The sequence below is a fragment of the Lepisosteus oculatus genome, chromosome 23 (genome assembly GCF_040954835.1).
Source record: "Lepisosteus oculatus isolate fLepOcu1 chromosome 23, fLepOcu1.hap2, whole genome shotgun sequence".
In the NCBI taxonomy this organism is placed as follows: Eukaryota; Metazoa; Chordata; class Actinopteri; order Semionotiformes; family Lepisosteidae; genus Lepisosteus; species Lepisosteus oculatus.
This window is the reverse complement of record NC_090718.1, coordinates 15,053,057-15,080,833: the sequence shown is the minus strand read 5'-3', so window position 1 is coordinate 15,080,833 and position 27,777 is coordinate 15,053,057. Positions and strand designations below refer to the sequence as shown.

Genomic DNA, 27,777 nt, shown 5'->3' with positions numbered 1-27,777 from the left:
GCTTTTCCTTTTGCTAGAGAGGCGTGACCCTAAGAATCTATAGAGTAACCATATGTAGGGCACACCCGACCCAGAGTGACCTGCTCCAAAATGAATACCCCGGAACTATCAGTGCTATGAGAGAGAAGGTACAGCCTGCTGTCTTTTTCAGCGCCACACCTCAATCGGCTGTTAGCCACAGGGATTCACAAATGATACATAACTACACCCTCTCTACGTCTCTACGTAAGGCAGGCTTTACTCAGTGAAAAACGGAAGTACTTCCCTAATCTCTACAAGGATTACAGGGGTAAGAATGAATATTCGGTGCAGAGCAGACTTGCCTCAGTTCACAATGACCTTTGCTGAGACCTTTCAAATTGAACCCTGTCCTCTGGGGTTAGACTCTGTAGTGCCCTCCGGTGGTGAAATGGTGCATCCAACCAGCTGAGAAAGGAGCGCAGTCTCTTCGCTGTTTCATCACTTTGAGCCTGTCCTGAGCTAGTAGTAGTGAGGCACCAAATTGACGCTTGTAAACGCTGCATTCGAAAACAATGGGGGAATGTCTCCCCTTAGTGGACAATACTGGGTAGTGCAAGTGTCGTACCTGAATCTACCTGCTGCAGCTTTCGAGAAGTCAGCACCAGTTTAAATGACATTTGTTCTGAATTTGTAATTACAGCAGCATGAAGGTCTTTGTCATCTTAATGATGACGCTCATATTCAGCAATGGTTAAAAATGAATAAATCCTTCTGCTTTACAAGCTCAATAACATTAAGCTTATGTAACATTTTAGTAATGTTCATAAGGGCTACTCGAGAAACAGGCAGAGAAAGAGGAAAGAGTACAGACAGATGGCCTGATACTCAGACTGCATGTCTGGCCAGGACGTGGCACATATACACAGAAATTGAAAGCAAACAGACTCGGTCATCAGATTCTCTAAGATACTGGGTCTGCGAATCACGAAATCAGAAGCTGATTTCAGTATATTTTACTTCTTGTGTTTAAGGCTGAAAACAGAGAACGACTGTCTTGGTTGTGTCAGGGCCGACACTGGGTGTGGAACATTTTACGCCTGGCAAATTCACACAGGCGCAGAATTAAAAAAAATGCGTTGTTGTTCTTCTGCTAAATTCACCCGCAAGCCTGTAGCTGTTAAATTCTCAGGCAACAAGAGCCTTTTATCTTCTCCTGAATGGTGAAAGAGATGAATGGAATTGCTCTCCTAGCAGTGCCACATCTTGCCAGCGCAGGGGAGAGGACAGGCTGTGCACCAGGAGCTGGCATCTCCAACAGCAATGGGGCCGACCAGCTGGTGAGCGCAGAGAGATGAATCCCAGTCCCTAACAGGGCTGCCAGGCAAGACACCAACACACCAACACACCACATGCCAATAAAACATTTATTCGCAAACATCATTTATATATTCCTGAAGCAGTAAATAATTTTAATAATAATAATAATAATAATAATAATAATAATTACTGAGGCAATTGATCTTTTGCAACAAAATAGTATACACATTCTTTAGAAACACATTTTTGACCTTTTTAATTGCATAAAAATGAAGACAATAATTTAAATACATAAAGCATGAATTCTTTTTCAAAGAAGAGGACTTTGTCAAGTAGAGACTTGCCTTGTATCAGCTTCGTGTTTTGCGTACGGTTTTAGTTTCGCTCGTTCACTGCGGCGCGTTTCTGGCCGGACACATGCAAAGCGCTGCAGAGCCTGGGGAGCTGCCTGGCTGACCGCAGGAGGAGCCAGGCTTCTGCTCTGCAGACAAGAGGACAGGAACCAGGAGGCGAAGGGGACGACAGGACAGAGGGCACACGCAGCCGTGAATGCGGGATGCCGATATTGACCGATACAGACGATGAAAACCACACCAGTGCAAGAGCGGTGCCTCTCTGTCTCGAAGAAACTCTTGAAAGAACAGACAGTCCAAGCTGGGTTTGCACGCCCAAGAGGAAGGAGAGCAGAGGCGAGACAGTGCTACAACAAGGCAGCCGGTCACTCGGAGTGGGGTTCCTCTCTCAGCTCTGGAGCAGAGTCCAATGCTGTGCAGCTTTTTTCCAGTGCTGAGGCAGGATCCTGTTCAGGCTGCTCAGCATTTCCTCGTTGTTCAGCCGGTGCAATCTTCCTATTTGAAAACTGGTTAGCGACCGCAGCCCACATCTCCCCTCGTGCTGTGTCACACCCCATGTATTAACGTTTGACCTCCTGCAAGCAGGACGCAGGTCACAGGAGGAGGCCTGCTGGCCCCATCGCTCGTGCAGACCGCAGAAGCGCCCCGAACCTTCCCGGGAGGAGCTCAGCGCATCAGCATCTGTGGGGCAGCCTGCCTTGCTGGACGCAGATCCTTGCGACTCTTAGTGTGAAGGAGGCATGTTATTCTCATGTCTCATCTGCCAGCACGTCGTTCCCTGAAGAAGCAGTGAGAGACGTTCAAGCTGCTCCATACACCTCAGTGGCCTCTTGGGGATTGCGTGCTCCATAACAGATATCCAATGTTTACTACAGTACATCACGCTACACGTGTGCTCCTGCATGGGGAAGCACAGTGAAGGCACGGTAAAATTAGAAACCTTTAAACTTCATGTCCCACTTAGAACCCTCTAAGGGGACTGTGCTTGTTTTCCGCAAACCTATGGCAAGCAAGGTGAATTTTGGCACCCTACGTTGACCTTTTCACATTTCAGAACAACCTGCAAGGACAACACACACTGTTGCAGTGCACAGAGAACAGCAGGGCATGATCCAGCCTCGGAGGTCAGACCGGGGATAAACTAGTGTAGGGAGCCACAGCCGGGTCCCTCTGAGCCCTCTGAGCCTGGAGGAAGCAGAAGCACCAGGCAGAGCGCGGAGCAGCAGGCTTGGAGCTCCCACCTTGCCATCGAGTAAGCTAACGACCTGAAGACACACTGACAGGGCAGACAGGCTAAATAAATAATCATATCTTTTGAAATATTTTAAACAATTTAAATCACTCGCTCTGAAATGCATCGGTTACACATTTTGACATTAAGCAGATGTTTGCACCCCTGGCAGGAGGTGACCCCCGGGAAAGGCGGAGACCATCGGCAGGTACCAGGAGTGAAAACAGCCATCGCAAAGGAGGCAGTCCGTATCGCACCCTTTCTGAATGTCCGATGATGAAAAGCCAGGCCAGGTAAGCAGGGCACCGGGCTACGCTGACGGTTATTGACTGTACTGTATGTGACCAGCAGTGGTTTACAGCTGCAGGTCAAGATGGTCACCTGCCTCACCCACAGACAGCGCTCACTGGACCTCACGCCATGTGTAATGATGTAGGACTGGGTGTCACCAGGTCAACATGCGGTCAGCCAGGGACACGTCACCAGCCCGCAGTGGAAGTCCTGCTGCTGCACAGAATAATGCAATTTTCTGGGTATCTGTCTTTGTCAGCTCAAGTCAGATTGTAGTTTGTGCTTTTCAGGGCTCAGCTGCTTTCTACTCAGGTTAGGCTTTTAACTTTATAAATTGATTCGGTTTTAGGTAGGATACAGGTAGGGGCGTGCAATCAGGTTGATTCATTATTTATGTACCTCCTCCTTGCATTTCATGTTTCTACTGATCCATCACAGGAGACGACTGGAGTCAGTTGTACGTGGAACAAAATCATTAATCAGAGTTGCATGCACTGTGAGATTACTGCAGCTGCAGTGCCTTATCCTAACTGACTGTAAGTGCTGAACCATTTGCTGAACGGTGACATGGAATCATCCTGAGAGAGGACATTCCACTGGTCAAATGACAGCCCTGACACCAGGTGGCCACAACAACCAGCAAGCTCACGCCTGTTGCATGGGAACGAGCCCCAGATCTACCCACGCAAAGCCCTGTGTTGCTTCTGTGAAGACTGCGAGTCTGGCTGCGAGTCTGAGATGACCCTCCTGTTGGCCGACAGCCACAGGAGACACCCAGTGAAAGACTCAGACTAACAGCCACTGGATTTCACCTCGCAGGGCTGCAGCACTGACAGTGGGGGCGTTAACATGGGCTTCACCCAGGGGTGTCCGCAGTTGGCGCTGCAGCCCAGAACCCAGAATGGGTCCATAAACTCTTAGCTTCAGTGCTGCTCTCCATGCAGATGGAAAGTGAAGGACCTTCACCCAGCCTTTGCTTTAGTTACCACAAGTACAGAAGTGATTATGTGTACTGTATGTGTATATATATAACTGGACTACACTGCAGAATCGCCATGCTGTAGAGGTGTTCCCCTCTACAGTATATCTGTATATACATACACATATGGATACATTTCCACACAGCCTTAGTGGATGTCATGCCCTGACTGAGGTTTTGGCAAATACTGGGAGACTGGAACAGACAGGTGGACAGCAGGTGGCAGGAGCCTGGGAAGAGCTCGTGTGCGTGGTTCTGGGTCACTCCTGCAGCAGGGTCTCTCTCCAGTTGAAGCTGTGATTGGGTCCATGTGTCAAGGGCAGGATGGGGGGGTCAACCAGCTGCCACACCCCCGTGTCCCCCTGTTCCTCACAGGCGCAGAAGCCCAGGTAGGGGATCTGCAAGGCAGGAGGGAGGAGACACACCTCAGTCTCATCCTGGACACTGAGGCGGTGCTGCTGCAGCTCGTAGCCACAGGGTGGCGCTGTGTGAGCACTCTACAGTCCCTGGCAGTAAAGACAGACAATCAGGGAAGATGCACACTGACCTTCCGCACCACCTGTACAAAGTCCTTGGAGTTCTGGGGACTCAGGCCCTGGATCTGGCGAGTGCAGGCCTCCAGGGAGGAAGCGTGGGCCACGATCAGTACGTTGTTACCTGCGGAGACCGGAGGGCACAGTGAGCGCTCACCTGTCACAGACACAGACCAGTCACAGGACACACACGGCTGTTTGTCACTCAGAGAAGGCACACTTATAAAGCCCTCTGATTCAGATCTCTGTGATTTGTTTTGTCTAAATAATTGTTTGAAATCTGAGGATTATTTGTTTGCCCAGGATATTTGCTAATTATTCGGCTGGTCTCTTCCCTTGCCCTGGTCTACTGCACACCGGGAAATAGACAGGACTGTCTCCCTGGAGGGACACGAATGGCAGCTCCTACCTTTGCCCTTGCAGTCGGACAGGATTTCCTTAGTCACTTGGAAACTGCGACTGATGTAAGTGTCATACGATTCAGAAACGCTCAGCTTGCTGATTGGAATATGAGGTCTGGGGACAGAGGGAAAGGCAGGTGAGAAGGTCTTTATCTGAACAGGCGCAGTTGCCAACTTCGATGAACTCCCGTCTGTCGGGATGTTTCCAGCAGAGCGGCGCTGTGGCGGGGCCAGTCTGCAGCCCTCACCTGTACGCTGTGTCCACACTGAGGCTGGCGGCAGCCAGGTCGGCAGCAGGTATCCAGGCGGGCAGCGAGGTGCCCGACACCCACTTGGTCCACTCGAACAAGCCCGGCTCCACACGGATCTTCATTTTCCCCTCCTGCTGCAGCCCTGGGTGAGAGAGAGGCGTCACGTTAGACCAAGAGAATGGTCTTAACAGTAATCACCCGCAGCGATCTGGACCAGCGGGCCGGCGCTCTAGGGGCGTGTAGGAGTGAGGCGCCGGAGAGCAGCCTCTGTACCTCTGAGGATGTGGTGTGCAGTCTGGACGCAGCGCAGCGAGGGCGAGCAGTACACAAAGTCGATCACCGTGTTGCTCTCCAGCAGCGCCTCTCCTGCCACACAAGGGAAAGACAACTATTCTCAGCAGCGTCTCGCACAACTCCTGCAAGCACCGAGACCCCCAGAGGGAAATGTTGGCCTTGTAGAGAGCTCCAGTATGGAGTGGGCAGGTTCTCATATCAGTCATGTCTGCCCTGGGCCAGAATCTCCCATCATCCTCAAGCACAGGTTATAGTTGTGGCATCAGGACTGCGTGACAGAGCCTTTGCCCAAAGTGAAAACAAAATGTGCTATAAGCCTGTAAAAATGAGTAAGGAATACATAATAATAAAAATAATAACAACAAAAATAGACTTAGACTTATATAGCACTTTTCTAGACCCTCCACTCAGAGCTCTTTACAGGTCATGGGGATCCCCTCCACCCCCACCAGTGTGTACCCCCACCTGGGTGATGCTCCAGTCCGCTCCCCACACACCAGCTCTCAGTGGGGAGGAGAGCAGAGGGATGAGGCCAGTTCAGAGACGGGGGTTATTAGGAGGCCATGACTGGGAAAGGCCAGGGGAGAACTTGGCCAGGCAGGAGCTGGGTTCTCCAAAGCACACGCGGTGTCCAGTGGATTCCCGGTGCGGTCAGCAGTCCGTGCAGGACAGGGCACAGGCCCCAGCGCTCAGCTGCACCATCGCTTACCCACGAGCCGAGCCTGTGTGGTTCCAAACACGGTGATGGGAGCGTCCTTGTCGTAGTCCCTGTAACCCCCAATCCTGGCGGGCAGGCCGGAGGGCATGTTCAGGTTCATGCGCACGTATCTGCCTGCTCAACACAGCAACACAACACAGCAGGTCAGGCAGGAGTCCTCCGTTCTGCTCAGGCCCCTCTCAAGAGAAAGAAAGGACTGTGCATCCTGGTATGTTTACCTTAATACACGCTACACAGTGTTTCATTCTTATTACATTGCTTTTTCATTTTTATTAACCCGACGTTTGTTTAGATTAGCCCGTACACTGGTGTTAATTTGTAGCCAGAAGGAGGCACTATATATAAACCCAAACTGAACATAACTGAGTGGGAGTGCAAAATCACCGCACAAATTTGAAGGTGCTCCTGTCTGGTCTTGAGGATTTCAGAGATTTATCAGGACCACTCTACCGGACTGAGGTTCTATGCGAGAGTTCTGGCTCCAGTGCAACAGTGGTCCTGCTCAGACTGGGCCCTCACCTTTGGCGTCGAAGCACTGGGAGAGCCAGTGTTTCCCAAACACCACGTCCACCCGCTCGCCATGGCGACAGACGAACAGGCAGCGCTTGGGCATTCGGGACTGGCTGTTCACCCTCAGGACCTGGAGCAGGAGCACAGCACAAGCAGGAGTAATAGTAGTAATTGTGCTCATATCCCATACTGAAGATAACCTTTTCTTTTCTCACAAGGTTAGCAGTCTGCCCTCTAGTGGCGATCATCAGTATTACATGACAGCTCAATACTGCTGTCCCATGCTCTGCTGTATTCTGCATGGCTCTGCACTACACACCTGCATTGGCTGACAGATTACACTGAGGGTGGGGGGCTCTCCCGGACCCGGCTCCTCCAGCATCCGGCCGTCCAGTAACCCATCACACACCCCGGCCGCGCCCGAGGGGGAGGTGCAGTTCAGGAAGGAGTGGGATCTGCGCACACAGACAGAGGAGAGTCACTACAGCACACCCTGTGCTCTCCATAGGCTGCCTGTGATGGATGTAGGGGCACGCTGTTTGTGGGGAGGCAGAGGGTGGCTACAGAGAGACAGAATCAATGATAATAATTCCTTACACTTACAGAGCGCTATTCTGGACACTCCACTCATAGCTCTTTACAGGTCATGGGGATCCCCTCCACCACCACCAGTGTGCAGCCCCACCTGGATGATGCTCCAGTCTGCTCCCCACACACCAGCTCTCAGCCATCACTCAGAGGAGAGCAGAGTGATGAGGCCAGTTCACAGATTATTAGGAGGCCATGATTGGGAAAGGCCAGGGGGGAAATTTGGCCAGGACACCGGGGTTACACCCCCACTCTTTTCGAGAAATGCCCTGGGGTTTTTAGAGAGAGTCAAGACCTCAGTTTTAAGGTCTTTTCACAGTATAGTGTCCCCGTCACTACACTGGGACCCACACAAATTGAGACAGAATTAAACACGTTTCTTACATTTGTGACCTGTCACAGACTCCAGGGGAGAAACGCACTCGGTCCCCAGCTGGCAGGAGGCCAACAGGGAAAGGGATTATTGCCGGAAGCGCAGTGCAGGGGCTCAGACAGACAGCTGAGGGGACAAAGCAGTGTCACCCTGTGAAAAGCATGTATCCGTGTGAGCATGTGTGGCCAATGTGGGACGATCCCAGCTTGAACCTCCCTCACTGGGGGCCTGAACGCGCTTGTGTGTCAGCATCAGCGCCAGCTCACCCGTGGAAGACCCAGGTGTCGCACTCGTCGGCCCTCATGATGTAGTTCTCGGGCAGCAGGCCGGACAGCCCCGAGCTCAGGGAGGTGCCGTACACCCAGCCCTCACTGGTGCTGGTCTGCTCCACCGGGGACATGAAGATGAAGTCTCCAGGCACCAGCTCCAGCTCGTCCTCGTTCTGTGGGGCGTAGGGGTACATCACCCGCAAGGTCTAGAGGCGCCAGAAAGAGAGAGAGTCATTGCACCTCCCAATGTACAAAACGACTCAAAGACCTATCTTCAGGTTCTCAGCGAAGAGAAATGAAATGCGCAACACTCATGGTGTTAAACATGAAGACCAGCCTGCAGATCTGCAGAAAATGGAATAAAAGCCTGGCAGCCCGACTGTGTTATGAATGGAGCTTTAACACAAGTACACCAGTGGTGTCCCGAACAGACGGCCAGAAAGACAGCCTCAGGAAGTTTTGTTTGCTGGGAAGCTAACACTTTCAGAGTAACACGCAGATGAGTCTTAATGTTTACTCACACAAAACACAGAGGCTCCATCAGGGGAGGAGGAGCACGGGGGATCACTGGCGGGTGCCGAGCTTGGACGAGTTCACTCTGTTGCCTCACTCTTGTCTGTGTGCTACGCGCTCAGCGCTGTGTGGTCGCTGCTGCCCTCGTGCCATGCGGCGCTGCGTCAGTGGGGCTCACCTCGTGATTGGCGAAGCGGATGTCACGGGAGAACAGCACGGCCAGCCAGTCGCAGCCCAGGGAGACGTCGATGCCCTTGGACAGCTTCTCAAGGGCAGGCAGGTGGACGGTCTGGAAGTGGTAGGCCAGGGTGACATGCAGCTGCTTCTTATGGGGCTCCACGCGGACATCTGACCACACAGAGAGGGCGAGAGAACCAGAGAGACAGAGATTCATTGGCCTGAAGCACACCACACCACATTCCTGCCCTGTTTACAGCCAGCCTTCAGAGCAGAACTTCAGTCCTGACTTGGCTCAGACCTCACTAAGCAGCAGAGTCATTTTCATGACCAAATGCAAGGTCACCTCCTTAAAATTCACAATGTTGCCAAAATGAACAGGTTGTCAGTTTCCTTGGCGACCGAGGCTGAATGCCGCTTTCTTTCCTGACTTCAGAGCTTGGAAGAACAACATCCACCTACAGCCGAGTCTGCCTTGCCTGAGTTACTCTGACTTGAATGACCCCTCATCCCACAGATGCACAGAACTAACAGAAGCACAGGCCTGGAGATGGCGCAAGAGAAGAGTGCACATCTGGCCCGTCTGATCGGTTGTTGATCGGTCTGAGGACCTCGTCCACCCTTTTCTTGAAAGAAACCAGTCTATCGACTGGGCACGTGGGCCCTTTTCACTAAGGGGCGTTATGCTCCTTGTAGGGCGGAGCGCTCCTGAAAACATCGGGACCACCTCTCCACCACTGCGCCCACCCCCTCACCTGCTTTGCTGGCAGCCTCGGTGGCAAAATCTGCAGCAAACTTCTTCAGCACCTCGGCGCACTGCTCCTCCACGAAGAGGCCGATGAAGTTGGAGGAGGTGTAGAGCTCCAGGGGGAGGGGGCAGGGGAAGCGGCCTCTCCACTGACACACCGTGGACTGCAGCGCCTCACACAGGGCCTCCACCTTGCTGTCTGCACACTGCAACACAGCACGCCAAGTCAGACTGCGCCACCCGGCACCCAACACGCCCACTCCCACCGCCCCGCTGCTGCCTCTGTGGGCAGATGCACAGGATTAAAAACAGACACTCGGCTTCCACTTTTCAGCAGAATCAGCACGGATTTAGAGAAGCAAGATATTCTGGTGTCTTCACCCCGCTTACCGGGTTAGAGGAAGGAAGCCCTCACGCTCAAATAACGATTCCGCTCTGACACTAGACAGCTCCGGTTACTAACGCTTGAACTGGATGGCCACAGCCTGTGAATCCAGATCCACTGTGTGCAGGCCGTGGGGGCCTGGTGCTGTATAAAGACCCATGTTTTGCTGTGTTGGTGGCTCTGTGCTGGGGTGTCTCACCATGAAGAACTGGCACAGCGTGATGTGGGGGAAGATGTTGTGGGCCTTGTTCTTGCCGCAGGTGAGCCGGGACTGCTGCCAGAAGTGGGAGAGCTGGTGCAGCAGGGGACCACTGGGGCGCAGGTACAGCACGTACTCCCGGGGCAGGGGGTCGTCCAGGAAGGGATCGTCGACATGGGAGAACAGCCTGGGAGCACACAGCGCAGTCAGACCAGCACACTGCTGCGCAGCTGCGAAACCGAGACTCTGACATTCTGGCCTGTACCGTACACAAGGTGACTTCGCGTTTTTCATGGTAGCCGGGAACTTGTGCACTTGTTAACAGCACAAAAAAAGAGAAGAACAACTGATGACTAAAGGTGATATCGTGAAGGTTTCTACACAAGATTATCTGGTAACTTGTGTTCTGACTGCTGTGTTCTGAGTATGTCCACACAAAGGCAGCGTACTGCAGTGTACAAACTGTCTCGATCAGGGGACAGGGGTGTCCTGCTGTGGACATCAATACCCACTGTACAGAGCACTGCTATATTAAAATCTCTTGATTGCCATTAGCTTTCAGCCTTCTGCCTCAGCATCTTCATCAGTCCCTGTCTCATCACTTTCAGGGATGTCAGTATGGTTGGATGTGTGGGGCAGAAGATACTCACCAGTCACAGGCAGCCTGGACACTCCTGCCTCCTGTCGACACCAGAGCCTTCTGCCTGCAGAGCACAGAGAGAGAGGGAGAGTCATGTCACCTGCATCCTGCTTCCTGTTCCCCCACAAGATGTCAATGTCAATGGAGCCAAAGTATATCAGTCCTATTCTCCCAACTAACACATTGATAAACTAACTGACACACTGATAAACTGACACACTGACTGACTGACACACTGACTGACTGACTGACTGACTGACTGACTGACTGACTGACTGACTGACTGACTGACTGACTGACTGACTGACTGACTGACTGACTGACTGACTGACTGACTGACAGGAGTGCAAGTTAAACCTCTGACAGGGCTGGTTAGCACAGTGTCTCTGCCTCACACACAGTCAGGCCACAGGCGGCAGACACACAGGTGTCCCTCTGAGACTCATTAACACTGCTGCGCCTCTCACGCTGACACCAGCACAGTGGCAGAAAGGCCACACACGACAAGGGGCTTCTCAGCTCGTCTTCCTCCACAAGCTGCTGACCCCCAGCTGGCCAGTCTTACTGCAGAGCGCTAGGAAGAGGGCAGCAGAGCAGTGAGAGAGCAAATACAAGGTTATGTAGGAGGCTAAAAAAACCCTGAAGAAGGAAACAGCAAACACCATTACTATCTTAACTGAGTTCACTATATTGCAGACTGAGAGGTTCACTGTGTCTTTTGTCTTGTTTCACATCCACAGAGCTCCGCATTTTAACACTGTGCGTTTGCAACATTTTTAAGCCCCAAATACATGATTATATCTAAGTGTGAAATATTTTTCACACTTGTAGCAACACGCAGTAGGCAAATATGTTTCTGTGCAAACGTTGCCACAGTGAGGCAGTCAGTACAGCCAGAGCTTCATCCACCCAGCTGTGCCACCTTCACACACACCTACACAGCAACTGCTCCTGGAGAAAAGTCTGCGGCTTCTCTGCCTCAGAAAAACACTCTCTCACACGTGTGCGCGCGCACACGCGCACACACACACACACACACACACAGCGCGAAGAATCAGGGCTTATCGAATGATCTCATTAAGTCTGCTGTGCCTGGGCGTCACAAACTGTCTTCCCCAGACAAATTAGTGCAGAGAAGCAGCTCGTTAGCTGCAGGTCGCCAGACAGTGGAGCCGGGGGCCAGTGGGCAGAGAGTATCGCAGTGCACTGCGGCGCGCGCTTCCACGAGTAACCAGTATCGGAGATTTCTGTTCATTTGAACAGGGAGAAAAATGCCAGAAAAATAATCTGCATCTGCAGAAAAGGAAGGGGGTTCTGTAGATGTCCGCCTCCTCAGCTCCAATGCAGTTCTGTGGTATGGCCCCTCAGCTCTCTTCACGCCACCCCCGCACACAGCCTCTCGTGGACAGACGCAGAGCGGCGCAGCCCCGCTCCCCACAGCACGAGCACACAGACATCCGCACACCTGCGTGCTCCGGACACCACCACCACTCCCCCTTCATACACACAGAGATTCTGCTCAGCCTCCTCTGCTGCCTGGAGGCTTTCTTAAGGAGAGATGGGGATTTAATTCCACTTAATTAGTGCGCCGAAATGGTGCCTTTTTTTCTCATTTGCAAATTAGGCTTTCATGTCTCATGAGCAGTAGTCATATGGCGGGTAATGGAACCATTATTTAACTCTTGATCGTTATTCTATAACGTACAAGAAAGAGAAGAAAAAAAAAAGGGTCTGTCCTGGGCGTCCTCTTCAGTCCTGACACCTTCTCTAAGAGCTTGGCATTGTATCTGTGCTGCACACTGTCAAGCTGCTTAGTTAAAATAAAACACAGCACCTGTGCCTGTCAAAGAGATCCTAATACATGTACTTTAGCCATAAACTAAATAATGACCTGAAAAATAGTATTTTTTTAAGTAACAGATCACTTTCACTAAGTAACCAGTAAGCCCAGGGAGGCTGAGATCACTAGGGTTGAGCCCCATGTTTGCATCACTTTGGGGACATGAGGCATAACCAGTAGTGAGTGTGCTACTAGGGTAGACCAGGATGGCCAAAACTAACACCAGTCAGGAGACGGGCAAAGAAACGACACTGGCGTCCTCCACGCCTGCTCACAGAGACACAGAGGCTCACTGGAGTCAGCTCACAGCACATTCTGGTGTTGGCGTGACTGAGCTGCGAGGGAGTTCTAGTCTGCTAATTGACCATCTGTTCCCCAGCTGATAGAGTTCTCTCTGGTTTTGGTTTTCCTGTCTATAATATATAAAGTGTCGGGGGAAACTCTCACCAGTCTGATGGAGTTTCACTTCAAGAGAGTCTATTCCTAGTGGTGATCAGAGGGCTGGCTTCCCGTACCTGATTAAGCTCTGAGCAGAGACTGCAAGCGCTGCTCGCATGGCGCTGAGCCAGGCCTGCGGATGTCACACAGCTTCAGAACCTTTGGAAACACTGGACCTCTCAGAAACAAAGGATGAATTCTACATGTCTTTGGTCATTATTTAACCTCAGACCTTTTGCGGTAAAACATGCACTCCTGAGAATCAAAAACGGAAATATAATACTCAGTGATGTAGTGCCAAAAAACATGTAGTGCTAAAAAACAATAAAACAGTTAATAAGGTTGACTGAAAGCAACCCCTAGGGCCAAGCACAACACTACCATCTACAGCCACAGTTTTATAAAAAAATCAAACACAAGACTTAGGATTGGTTATCATCAAAACCCACATTACATTAATTCACACAGTCCCATAAGTGGCAGGACCCAAATCACTAAAGAAGTGACCTACTTCTCCTGAAGACACACAGTAATCCAATCTTCCTAATTATCATTCCTTAATTGTTGCAGTTTAGGGCTCAATGGTATTGAATGTAGTTCAAGGCCAAAGTAAGAAAGCAAAAGGAGGAAACAGATGGGAGACAAGGCCGGAGCTATACTGATGAAGAGGCAGAATAAACACACAATAACCAGCAAGACACACTCAACACCCAATGCTGTCTATACACACAGACGCCAGTGGCTGGCAGAGCCCGGAACAGCTCAGACTGGTCTCGGGGAACTGGAGCACGCACAGTGCAGTCCTTCGCACCCAGGGGACAGCAGTGGCCGAAGTCTGCTAGTGCAGATTTGACTTGTGTCCTGTTCGGTGTGGTATTGCGTGACGCTGCTGCCTTGCTGGCTAATAACCTCCAGCAGACAGGTACTGGAAAGAGGAAAGAGCAGGGGAAGTGATCTCGTGAGGAGGAACACCAGCCTCCCCGGATACACACAGAGGGGAGTTTCATGGAAGTGCCAGAGTGCGTATCAGACTCCGTCACAACTTTCTGTTGGGGTATCTGCGGTGAGTCACGGCCACACTCAGTACTTTTACATTTGAATGACATTGCTTGACTCCTTTATTCAGGCAGCATGGTGGCGCAGGGCTCAGTGCTGCTGCTTCGCAGCACTGGGGCCTGGCTCACGTCCAGACCTGGAGTGCATGTTCTCCCTTTGTTCACATGGGTTTCATCCCGGGTGCCTTCCGCAGGACAAAAATGTACTGCTAAATGTATTGCCTTCTGGGAAAAAGGGCCCTGGTGTGAGCGAGTTTAGGTCTGTGTGTGTCCTGCAATGGACCGGCATCCCATCCAGGGTGCATCATCGTGCCCACTGCTTGCTGGGATAGACTCTGGCTCCCCCAATGGAAGACTGGAAGAAGTAGTTAGAAAATGGATGGAAAGATGTATTTGACAATAAATCACAAAATACGTCTGCACAGCAGATAAGAGGAGCTTGACAAACAGTCATTTCTAAACACAACAAAACGCTAACACAAATCTTTCTTTCAATGCAAAATGCACATCAGCGATTCCTCCGATTCTCAAACCAGCCTCGTCTGCTAAACCACCTGTGCGGGTGGAGCTGCCATCGTCTGTTCGGAGGCACCAGAGACATCAGCACATCCTACCATCTCCAGCTTTGTGGCGAAGAGCAGCTACATAGACACTCTCTTCTGTCTCACTAAATTAATAATCCAAAACATTGTTCTGATTCTAGACATTTAGTAAAAATGTTATCCTTAGTGGCTTACAGAGAACAGGGCAGGTGTCTCTAACTCCAGTCCTCTGGGTCAAGAGAATCCAACAGGTTTTCTATGTCTGACCCATCATTCTCCCTGACAATGCAAAATCGGAGACACATACTACAATCCTGTTCTTATCGAAACAGTACCTCCACTGCAAAACTACCTCATATCAGCTTTCGAGCTGTCTCCCTCCACAGCAAGCCATTCTTTAGTCAATAAGAAATCAATTAAAAGGGCCTAACCGCAGACATTGCAGCCCACATAGAGATTTCAGACACTCCCTTTTATTCAGTATTTAGGAACAGTGTAAATCCATCAATTGCTTTGTTTCTGGTCTGAAATCTCCTCTTCCGTCTGTGAACATTGACAGATATCCATTGTGGAAGCCCTGACATGGACAGTCAAATTCCCAGTGATTCCAGTGGAAAATTAAAATGTTTGACAATGAACCCTTTGTGCTGCCAACGAGGAGGAGTACCACTCAACTGAACATGATCCCTCCGTTACTGTGCACTAAGGCCTGTGCAACTGCAAACCTATTCCCCCACCTCATCTCCTGCAGTGCAGCTTCTGTCAAGCCTTTCCAGAGGTGGGATACACATCAAGAAAAGAATGAAAAAGCAGAGGGAGGAAGTGAATGGGAAGCAGCTTTAAGCCAGCAGCAGCGACGCCATTAATGACTCTTCCAGCACTGGGTGTTGAGTGTGTGTGTGTGTGTTGATGAAACTGCCAGTCTTAGCTACACTGCACGTGTCTCACATGCACACACTTGAACTGAATAATTTCCGTGCCAAATAGCCCTATGGAAGGAGCCTTCTCTGAATCAGCTGAACTCCCATTAGTACCATAATAACAAGTCCTGACAATCTGATTACAGTGGATTCCCTACATTAACTCCCTGTGTGCAGACCTGTTGTGAACCGACACACAGCCCTAAGCAGCAAAGGAAGGAGGGCCTGCCCGTGAGAGGGCGTCTTTCCAGACTGTGTTTAAATCCAGGAGTGGGACCTCGTATGGGTCACAGACTTCCTGTCCTACAGCAGCTGCAAAGTGTGAGCAGTGAGAGTTCAGACAGGCCGGCCTTGCCTTGCTAGTTATGGAAACGCCAGCGCACTGTGTTCCTAGACTCCAACAAACCAGGTGTTACATTGTCCAAAAGTGCATGTCTTCTTTACAGATCACCAGACGTGCTGTTCTGTTCTGCTCATGTGCTCTCTCACCTTAGCCTGAGCACAGAGATTGCAGGAAATTGCATACCACCTCCTTCATCAATAGGTGTCCCTCCTGCCCCTCCTGGGAGTCTAGTTTCTAAACTCAGTGGAAGGGGAACTCCAAACCATTCCATTGGAATCTCTCTGCGATTCAGTCCTCCTCAGGCTCACACTGCTGAAGTGTGGCAGGAGCCATTTCAGAGGCTGACCTCATTAGGGCCACTGTAACACAGCAACATGAGCGCAGCTGGTACTATACAGAGTGATAGTCTCCACGGTGAACCAGACAGACACCTCCGATGCGAGCTGCTAATTAACGCTAACAATGATGACCTCTTCAGGTACAGGCTCTTCCAAACACGCATGACAGACAGATACCAAAGCCTGGTAGATAGAGATAGAAACACTGTGATATCAGAGCTTCTGCAGACCTTCAGGCATTGCACTAAGTTCAAGATTGTTTGGATAAATGTTGTTTCTTACCTTCAGCAATGCCTAGCAGAATGTTCTAAGGCAATGCAATAACAACATTAGTGATCCTCTAATGACAGGAGTGTTTTGTAGTTCAAAGTGAAGGAGCAACACTAGTGTATATGTTTCTAGAAATTAACTGGTGACACTAGCTACACTTCATTTCACAGATCCGGCAGAGAAGTGCCTTTTTTATCTGTATTGTCTGGTGTGCTACTGATCCCTTTTTTATCTGTATTGTCTGGTGTGCTACTTACCAGTTTCTGGTAGAACTGGTGTATCAGTACTAACTGGGGTGACTAGAAAATCTAATTATGAACTTGTTTATTCAGTTTAATTCACCGCTGTGTTTCCTTAGGTTTCCAGGTGGTCCTTCCTGTCAGTTTCTCACTGCGACATCGCCTTGTTATTTCCATAACCACATTTAAGCAGACACGACATTTCCACACGCCGACTATCAAAACGCCTGACGTGTCACCTGTCAGTAGAGGGGGATGGCTGGGTTAGTCTTCAAAGAAAGCTGCAGCCGTCTTCCAGACACTGCAGTGGAACTGTAACAGCAGCACATGTGGGAGTGAGCAATAGATTCCCCCTCCCAACAGCTGTGAGAATAAGCACTCATGATATGCAGATTAGGAGGCCAGGCCGCTGTCTTCGCAGTGTGAACCATCTTCAGAAGATAAGTAAAGTTTCCAGTAACAGCACCACAAGCAAACAAATTGTGCAATATCAAAATGTTAGTTCCAAAACTGTGAGACATTTCTAACCACGTAGCTTATGACCAATTTAGATACATGAAAAATAAACAGAATACTTAGAAAACCTTGCTCTACGTCTCCCCTATCATGTCCCCCTCCCCACACAAAGACACCCAGAGCACAGCTGTGCAAGACAGAGAAAGTGTCTTACATTCCAGTCCACTCCCGTACAGTGGAAACGAACAATCAACAAGAAGCTGGTTCAAATAAGCTAAAACAACCACCTGCTTTTGCTCTAGGGCCTACATATAGGCTGGCTGCAAGTCACACTAATAATTAAACTAATATTTAAACACTGAGCGGCACTGGCACCGTGAAAAAAGCTGGGGTTTTGAAAGTAGAGACCTGGCTACAGTGAAAATGGCCCCTTCTGCACCACTCGCTCTGACCATTAAATGGAGGTCCTGCAGCCATAGTAAACACACAAGATGGGTCCGTTTATTTTATAAGAAAATGCTTGCGACCCCTGGTTCTGGTGTTTTTATTCCCTATTTTATATTTGTTCGTCTGGCGAATGAATTTTCATGCAGTGTGCCCTACTCTTGTCATCCTAGGAGGATCCTAGGAGAATGAGAGGAAGAAGCATGAAACAGGGAGACCCAGGGAAACCCCAGACGCCGCAGGAGATAAGAGGGACTCATGCTGGCCGTCTGGATGGGAGGGGTCATCAGGCAACCATCTACAACGAGCCCAGAAAGTTCGCTAGGGCCTGAGGACATCAGTAGTGTAAGCAAGACAATATAGGAGTCTTGAGTGGACAAATTGCCCAGTCACTTTGAAAGATCCTTCAGCGTCCCGGTTGAACAGCTGCACAGGCCCAGCGTCCCCTCTCATCTGTCTGCTTGGTACCAGCGTGTGGGTTACCGCGCGGGACTCTGAGCGAGAGCCAGGGGTCACAGGAGCAGCTTGCGAGGCAGCACGGGGGGCCCCCCACTCACAGGCAGCTCACATCCAGCTCGGAGACCCCCTCAGCTTCGTTGTCCTGGCCTCCCCTTCGCCTTAGAGAACAAACCAAAAACCACGTTCCTCTTTCTTTTCTGCCGACCTTTCCATCCTCTCTCTCTTTTGCTGCCGCTCAGCAGAAGAAGGGCTGTATCTTGCAGAACCTCGGTCGCTGACATGGCACCTGAGCCTGGCTTTGCTGGAACAGGGTTCTCCACAAGGAGATCTCCCTGGCACGACACGGCTCTTGGTGCACATTCTTCTCGGAGCAGGTAAGACACTAGAAATATCACAACCTGATGGGGAGCTTAGGACGGTCTGTGCCTGTGTCTGGTTATGAAATGTGCATAATTTCAAGTCAGAATAGGGTTCTCATTTGAAGACAGAGCTGTGAAGGTTCAGAAGCCACCTGGCAAGTCAGAGCTGTAACCTTGAGCTCAGAGCAGAAATAGTCTGGTTGGTTTTGATGAGCGAATCCAGCCCTTGGACATCTCCAGGAGAGGAGTGACATCATGTGGCTGTGCAGATTTACTTGCATCTGCTTTTGCGACTGTGTCTGTGACAGCGCTTGTGTGTATTTGTGTGCATGCAATTCAGAGACAAAAGAGCCTGGTGCCAAACTGCCAGTTTCCAGAGTGTAGGGCGTTTCCAGTTCAGGTTTGGGCATCACCCTTAGTGTGTTCCTGCACCTCCAGGTGCTCAGCTCTTCAGTGATATGACAAGCCCAGGCTGTCTTACAGCATCTGACTAAATGACATGCTCATTGTGTGAGACCTCGCCCCTCATCAAGTCAAAGCGAGAGAGCCGTCCTGCCGAGGAGCGCTCCACCGTGGGGACAGCAGCTTGTGTTTGTCGAGTCTGAAACGCTTTCTGACGTCGTGAAGCTGTTTAAGACCTGGAACCACAAATGTAACAGGAAACAATAGCTCACTCTTCCAGAAACCTGCACAGAACGTGTTTCAGACCTTTTTCCTGCTCTAGATGTTTGTTTCTCACTCATTCAAAGAAGGCAGACCAGCCTTCAGCAGTCAGCCTGTCATAGAAGGAACAGGAAGGAAGGACGAGCCACACAAATACGCCCCTGGCCCAGGGCACGTGAGCCTTTATGACACAGTTAAAGCCACAAGGCCCATTGCTGTCCTCTGGCTGATGATTGCTGTCTCAAGGTCACCCCAGAGTGCCCAAGACACACAGCACTTTGGCATTAAATCCACAACACCAGACAGGCTGATGACAGTCTGGTCTAGACAACCCAATGAGAAACGTTGCCATAACAATGGTTACTACTGAAGAGGCCAAGCAGGCAACCGCAACAAGTGAGTCTGTTAACTGCTGGGCCTCATTATAAAAACCTGGCAGCTTATAGCTCATTATTCAACCTGTGCATAAAAGTAGCTGATCTTTGACAGACACAAGGAAATGAAACACAAATTCCAAAAAATGTGGCAGCCCTTTAGCTCAGACAATTTGGCCTCTCACTCTGACCCTCAGATTACAGACACAGCCCCCACACTCACTGTCCCCACTGCACAGACACACTCTCCACACTCACTGTCCCCACTGCACAGACACACTCTCCACACTCACTGTCCCCACTGCACAGACACACTCTCCACACTCACTGTCCCCACTGCACAGACACAGCCCCCACACTCACTGTCCCCACTGCACAGACACACTCTCCACACTCACTGTCCCCACTGCACAGACACAGCCCCCACACTCACTGCCCCCACTGCACAGACACACTCTCCACACTCACTGCCCCCACTGCACAGACACACTCTCCACACTCACTGTCCCCACTGCACAGACACACTCTCCACACTCACTGCCCCCACTGCACAGACACACTCTCCACACTCACTGTCCCCACTGCACAGACACACTCTCCACACTCACTGTCCCCACTGCACAGACACACTCTCCACACTCACTGCCCCCACTGCACAGACACACTCTCCACACTCACTGTCCCCACTGCACAGACACAGCCCCCACACTCACTGTCCCCACTGCACAGACACACTCTCCACACTCACTGTCCCCACTGCACAGACACACTCTCCACACTCACTGCCCCCACTGCACAGACACACTCTCCACACTCACTGCCCCCACTGCACAGACACACTCTCCACACTCACTGTCCCCACTGCACAGACACACTCTCCACACTCACTGTCCCCACTGCACAGACACAGCCCCCACACTCACTGTCCCCACTGCACAGACACACTCTCCACACTCACTGTCCCCACTGCACAGACACACTCTCCACACTCACTGCCCCCACTGCACAGACACACTCTCCACACTCACTGTCCCCACTGCACAGACACACTCTCCACACTCACTGCCCCCACTGCACAGACACACTCTCCACACTCACTGTCCCCACTGCACAGACACACTCTCCACACTCACTGTCCCCACTGCACAGACACACTCTCCACACTCACTGCCCCCACTGCACAGACACACTCTCCACACTCACTGTCCCCACTGCACAGACACACTCTCCACACTCACTGTCCCCACTGCACAGACACACTCTCACACTCACTGTCCCCACTGCACAGACACACTCTCCACACTCACTGTCCCCACTGCACAGACACACTCTCCACACTCACTGTCCCCACTGCACAGACACACTCTCCACACTCACTGTCCCCACTGCACAGACACAGCCCCCACACTCACTGTCCCCACTGCACAGACACACTCTCCACACTCACTGTCCCCACTGCACAGACACACTCTCCACACTCACTGTCCCCACTGCACAGACACAAACCCCACACTCACTGCCCCCACTGCACAGACACAGCCCCCACACTCACTGTCCCCACTGCACAGACACACTCTCCACACTCACTGCCCCCACTGCACAGACACACTCTCCACACTCACTGTCCCCACTGCACAGACACACTCTCCACACTCACTGTCCCCACTGCACAGACACACTCTCCACACTCACTGTCCCCACTGCACAGACACACTCTCCACACTCACTGTCCCCACTGCACAGACACACTCTCCACACTCACTGTCCCCACTGCACAGACACAGCCCCCACACTCACTGTCCCCACTGCACAGACACACTCTCCACACTCACTGTCCCCACTGCACAGACACAGCCCCCACACTCACTGTCCCCACTGCACAGACACACTCTCCACACTCACTGCCCCCACTGCACAGACACACTCTCCACACTCACTGTCCCCACTGCACAGACACACTCTCCACACTCACTGTCCCCACTGCACAGACACACTCTCCACACTCACTGTCCCCACTGCACAGACACAGCCCCCACACTCACTGTCCCCACTGCACAGACACACTCTCCACACTCACTGCCCCCACTGCACAGACACACTCTCCACACTCACTGCCCCCACTGCACAGACACACTCTCCACACTCACTGTCCCCACTGCACAGACACACTCTCCACACTCACTGTCCCCACTGCACAGACACAGCCCCCACACTCACTGTCCCCACTGCACAGACACACTCTCACACTCACTGTCCCCACTGCACAGACACACTCTCCACACTCACTGTCCCCACTGCACAGACACACTCTCCACACTCACTGCCCCCACTGCACAGACACACTCTCCACACTCACTGCCCCCACTGCACAGACACACTCTCCACACTCACTGTCCCCACTGCACAGACACACTCTCCACACTCACTGTCCCCACTGCACAGACACACTCTCCACACTCACTGTCCCCACTGCACAGACACACTCTCCACACTCACTGTCCCCACTGCACAGACACACTCTCCACACTCACTGTCCCCACTGCACAGACACACTCTCCACACTCACTGCCCCCACTGCACAGACACACTCTCCACACTCACTGTCCCCACTGCACAGACACACTCTCCACACTCACTGTCCCCACTGCACAGACACACTCTCCACACTCACTGTCCCCACTGCACAGACACACTCTCCACACTCACTGTCCCCACTGCACAGACACACTCTCCACACTCACTGTCCCCACTGCACAGACACACTCTCCACACTCACTGCCCCCACTGCACAGACACAGCCCCCACACTCACTGTCCCCACTGCACAGACACACTCTCCACACTCACTGCCCCCACTGCACAGACACACTCTCCACACTCACTGTCCCCACTGCACAGACACACTCTCCACACTCACTGTCCCCACTGCACAGACACACTCTCCACACTCACTGTCCCCACTGCACAGACACAGCCCCCACACTCACTGTCCCCACTGCACAGACACACTCTCCACACTCACTGTCCCCACTGCACAGACACACTCTCCACACTCACTGTCCCCACTGCACAGACACACTCTCCACACTCACTGTCCCCACTGCACAGACACACTCTCCACACTCACTGTCCCCACTGCACAGACACACTCTCCACACTCACTGCCCCCACTGCACAGACACACTCTCCACACTCACTGCCCCCACTGCACAGACACAGCCCCCACACTCACTGCCCCCACTGCACAGACACACTCTCCACACTCACTGTCCCCACTGCACAGACACACTCTCCACACTCACTGTCCCCACTGCACAGACACACTCTCCACACTCACTGTCCCCACTGCACAGATTAACATTATTCAGGAGTGACTTCACTTTCCTCACTAATTTCTGCTTTACTTCATCTAATTTGAATGCAGTGAAGAAAAAGAAAAGAAAAGAGGCATTTGTTTCCCTGTGATTAAGGAAGCATGCTTCAAAACACAATTCATGACCAGCAGTCTGAGAAACACACTGCAATTACCCACTAATTGCTTGTAAGAACATTATCTGTGTTTGCTGTTATTAGAATTATTATTAAACTGTCACACACAAATTACGGAGCTGTGAGCCTGCAATTGTCCACAGAAAGCTCTGCAAATGTGTGCCATGGCCTCTCCTTCTTCTGTAGGTAACCAGCGGTGAGTGTCCGAGTCTCCGGACCCGATGCCAGAATTCAGGCTCCCCGGCTGCACTTGGCCTGAGCCTGAGGGCACTTGCGTCTCACAGAGACAAACAGTAACAGAACTGCAGATCACGCACAATCAATTGTGCAACTGAGGAGTTTCAAAACTGAACAGCACAGAGCTGATCGGAGAAAAGGTTTTGTAGCCTGGCGTTTGCTCAAACTCAACAGTGTGGAGCGCTTAAAAGATTTTCACTCGGAAAATAAAAAGGAATAATATGCCATGGAAATCATATCCACCTTAACATTCTGCCCAGACACACTGTATCAGTTTTTGAAATCGGATATTTTTTAGAAGAAATGTTCAGGCTCTGACCGGCTGTACAAACTGTCCTTATTGACCTGAGCATCTGACAGATGCACAGGGTCATTTTGTCTTGTTTTCCAGTTCTTTGGTGAGATGAACACACCCACACCCAGACTCCTCGCAGCCTGTTCGCCACACACGCTCCTTCAGAGGGACTGTCACTGCGGGCGAAAACGTGCCAAAAGAAAAATTCACATCACGTTTTGTTACGACCTTGCGTTACGTCGTTATCTGCAGTGCAGCTGAGGAAATAATTCTGGAGAAGTAAAGGAAAATTTTACATCTTCTGATTCACACCAACAAAAGACCAATGAGGGGTCAGAGCAAAGAAACGAGGCAGGTTAAAGTCACGGTCACATCTTCAGTTATTACCTGGAGCGATCTTAGACACCCAGTCAGTTTTACAAATGGAACAAAATGAAACCAGTTGAAACCAAGCATCTACCAAACAAACCAGTGTTCCGCACGGGTTATTGCGATCTGAAGACTTGCAGATCTTGAGTCATCAGAGGGAAGATATGGAGTGAAAAGTAACAACACAAAAGATTGATCTTTTCCAGAGTCGGAGTATCATGTTGCAGTCGAGAGCATGGCGATTGTTAGAAAGCCTCAGCGTGGCCCTGCTGTGCCCAGGGCCAATACGTCATGTCACGGCGAGACCACAGAGCAGCCTGGTGAAGCAGACTGAGGTGTGACAGAGCAGCAGGTGAATGCAATCCAGTAACCGTGGTGACACCATGGCACCGGGACCCAAGTCAGGAATGAATTCCTTCTGGGAACCTGCTTTTCTTTTTCTCAATGAAACATGGGCCTGCAGGAAACATCGGGCAACCTGGTGCCCCACCTGGAGAGTCAATGTCCTGTGGCCTGTGGATCCAGATCCCCTCATTCATGGTCAGGCAGCATGCAGTCTGCTTGCATTAAGTTCTTTTGAAAACAATTACTGTAGTCATGGGTATTAATCTCTTCGTGAGAGACAGATCTGCTTTATGTTTACATCTTTCAATGGGTAGCATTTCACTGCTTAGATTCAAATAGTTTCTAGCTCGTTAAGACTTATTTAAAAGAAAGGGAGAAGGTTGCATTTGATGAAGGATGCACAATTTGTCAAAGTCTAATTCACAAACTGCAGCCCTACGTTGAATAACAAATCGTCTATCAGGGCCCCACAAGAACGGTCTCTCTCTCTGTAACCTATGACCTCTTTCAGTCACATGCAGTCTGGTTTTAAGCCTTTGCTTTTCCTGGGGACAGACCTGACTGCTTTCCCAACCTGGCCTTGACTCGCAGAACAGATGTGCCCGAGAGGTGTCTTATTCAGCTGCTCTCTGCGGTGAAGTCTGTTTTAGTCTGTTGACAGTCGAGATTCTGACCAGCTCTCCACCATACCTTTCAATAGCAAATGCTTACAGACCATAGCAACCACTAATCTTAAAATAAACCCAGCAAAGAAACAGAGAAAAGGGAATAATGATGAGATGTTTGACTCTGAATAAAATAGAAAACTGATAAGAAAAATACTAACCCACAGTGTCCTGTCATGCCTGTTGCGTTAAAATGATGAACTGAAACATATGTTCAAGGTATAATACAAGCCAGGATAGTTAGAAAACCTTTGGAACAACCAGACATAAACTAGGCAGCCTCACACCAGCATGTCCCCAGGCAGGAGAGAGGTGACAAGTGAGCTGTAGTTATATAGAACACAGAACCGGGCTGTCACAGTAGCTTACACAGGGCACTAAGAGACAGATGTGGAAAATATCAAAACCAACAGTTCACAGTGCTTAGACAATACCTAGAAAAAATGTAAAGCCTGATTTCCTTTCAAAAACGGAAATGAAAACTTCAAGAACATCAGCTCGCTTATCTTCTAGTGGAAAATGCTGGTTACTGTGACCCAAGAGGGGTCTCAGCAGGGGCTGTGTTTGAGTGGGCGAGAATCTGGGCCTCCACATGCAGGCCAAGCAGGAGAACTCGGACCCCCTCTCTGAGCAGGCAAGGGAATAAAGGAGGAGGTCTGGCCAGGCTATGTGAGCCTCTGACACAGAAATCTAGAAACATACGCATATGCATGCGTGTGTTTATATATATATAGGCGACTTCTGAAACTTCCATTAATCACATCTGTTTTTCTGTCATAAAAAATTCCTCCATCTTTGTTGCTCACTGAATCCCTAGCTGCTTGATTCAGGCCATGTTTGTGCACAGTGTGCGGGCGAAGGGTCTGCACACGTTCTCTGCAGAGCCTGCGGGGCTGGAGAGACTGCGCCTCTTCGCCCTCCCCCACGCTTGCGCTCCTCTGTGCTGCACATATGGGGGCCCTCTTGCCTTTCTCATCTGCGCAGCATCCAAACCCAGCGCAGTCTAAAGGTCAGCAGCCACTTCCTGCCACAGGCAGCTTCCTCTGGGCGGACAGCTCTGAGCGCAGGGCTCACACAGCGCGTGCGTGCCACTGTGCGTGTGCGAGGGAGGGAGGGCTCTCTCTGCACGCCCCAGCCCGAGCAGGTCCGCAGCTGTGAAGAGCCCAGCTGGAGCCTGGACAAGACTCGACAGCCAGAAGACAGATGTGGAAACGTTTGTTTTCAACTTCCTCAGTTTCAGTTCAGTTCCATATAATGTTTTTTTTCTGCATTTTTAAATCTTTGAAACCCACTATTCCAGTATTCTGGAGGAACACTTTGTGCAGACCACTTCCTCTTCGTGAGCACCCATATGGCCGAGCGTGCTGTCCCTGTTCATATCTCAGGTGAAGCCACAGCTGTGTTCTCTAGCTGCCCATTACGTCTCGTATAACCTCGGAAAGCTGACTCCCTCACATCACGCTTGCTATGACCTTGTGTTACATCGTTATCTGCAGCGCAACTAAGGAAATAATTCTGTAGGAATAAAGAAAAAATCCAAATCTTCAGATTCACACCAACAAAAGACCAATGAGGGGTCAGAGCAAAGAAACAAGCAGGTTAAAGTCATGGTGACATCTTCGATTATTACTTGTAGCGATCTCAAACACCCAGTCACTTTTACAAATGGAACAAATTGAAACCAGTTGAAACGTCTCCTATAACTTTGGAGATCTACCTCTGTCTGAGTGAACAGGACTGATTCTTCTGGTTTATTTTAGTGTTACTTTATTTTTAACGTGCCTCCATGTGCAGAGCCTTTTTGTCATTGCAAGTCCTTTATCAGTGGATTATTAGCTTCCTGTATTCTCGGTTTTGAAACTCGGTAGTGAGCGACACGTGACATGTAGTGATGACTACTTGTTTTCAACAGATTTTTTCAAGCCCTGTTTCTGAACCCCTTTCCCCAAAGTCCTGCAGACTATGTGCGGTGCAGTACAAGTCCTTCCAGTGAGCACAGGGCTGACGGGAAGACCTCGGTCTGGCTGTCTAACCTCAAGCTGCAGCCTCACCAATCTCACCTTGGCCACATCATTGTCAACACCAACGCCTGGCTACACACTTCAGGTGAGATCCATTTGGCCTAGTGTTTTTCTCTTGAACATCAGGTAAGCAAAGGTTTTATCCTTAAAATTCAAACATATTAGATTCTTCGACTAATGACGAGCAGGCAGTGGTTCGTTCTCCTTTGCTCAAATGAACAGAAACTAATCTTGATGGTGTGGTGTGAAAAGAGCTGGAGTCCGATCATCCCTGGTGCCCACACTCTCCAGGCTGGTCCTCACCTTTCTCCTTCTAGCTCCATGCTCTCTCTTTCACACTTCACAGATACGAGTCAATTTAAACCATCAACGCTTTCTTCAGTGGCACAGCAGGAAGGCAGGCGGGCTTAAGCTCTTGTTTGGCATCTATGCTGGACAAGTTCCGAAAAAGAGGCAAAGCCATTTTCGCCATGCAGACTACATCGGGTGTGGATTGATTCGTATCATGCAGTTTCCCAGCTAACAGTAGAAGAATTTCTAAATTGCACATGACAAGGACAGGAAGTTCAAAAAGGCTGTGGTTCAATATTTTTGTTCTGAAAACTGCTGACGGAAACAAGTCTGTTGATACCCCAGGAGCGAGGCTCGGTCTACCACTCTTTCTTCACTTGTGCAGGCCTGATCATCTGCAACTCCTGGGTGGCTGGGCTGTACACTGGAAGAATAAAGTCAGTGCAGGCTGAATGCATCCTTACCCATGATTGCTACAGTGAAAATTCTGGGGTCCTTTCACAGTCTTCCCCAGGTTTTGCAGTATTTAGACCAATACTGCATTATTAATACTGCAATACTGCATTATTTTGCCACGGGTCTTCGCTCTCTTGTT

The 27,777-nt window shown here is 50.5% G+C and overlaps 1 protein-coding gene across 1 annotated transcript in view; it reads right to left on the bottom strand.

The window, feature by feature from the left end:
• Positions 1-1,506: 1,506 nt before the first annotated feature.
• Positions 1,507-27,777, bottom strand: part of LOC102689563 (ubiquitin-associated and SH3 domain-containing protein B) — a 37,363-nt gene continuing 11,092 nt past the window's right edge. Inside the window, exons 2-14 of the mRNA XM_006642149.3 lie at positions 10,742-10,795; positions 10,092-10,278; positions 9,515-9,713; positions 8,761-8,930; positions 8,067-8,275; positions 7,159-7,294; positions 6,849-6,969; positions 6,321-6,443; positions 5,591-5,683; positions 5,315-5,459; positions 5,075-5,181; positions 4,680-4,789; positions 1,507-4,530 (exon numbers count right to left, since the gene is read on the bottom strand). Coding sequence (XP_006642212.1) covers positions 4,393-4,530; positions 4,680-4,789; positions 5,075-5,181; positions 5,315-5,459; positions 5,591-5,683; positions 6,321-6,443; positions 6,849-6,969; positions 7,159-7,294; positions 8,067-8,275; positions 8,761-8,930; positions 9,515-9,713; positions 10,092-10,278; positions 10,742-10,795 — 1,792 coding nt within the window. The 3' untranslated portion in view covers positions 1,507-4,392. The remainder of the gene's footprint in view (positions 4,531-4,679; positions 4,790-5,074; positions 5,182-5,314; positions 5,460-5,590; positions 5,684-6,320; positions 6,444-6,848; positions 6,970-7,158; positions 7,295-8,066; positions 8,276-8,760; positions 8,931-9,514; positions 9,714-10,091; positions 10,279-10,741; positions 10,796-27,777) is intronic.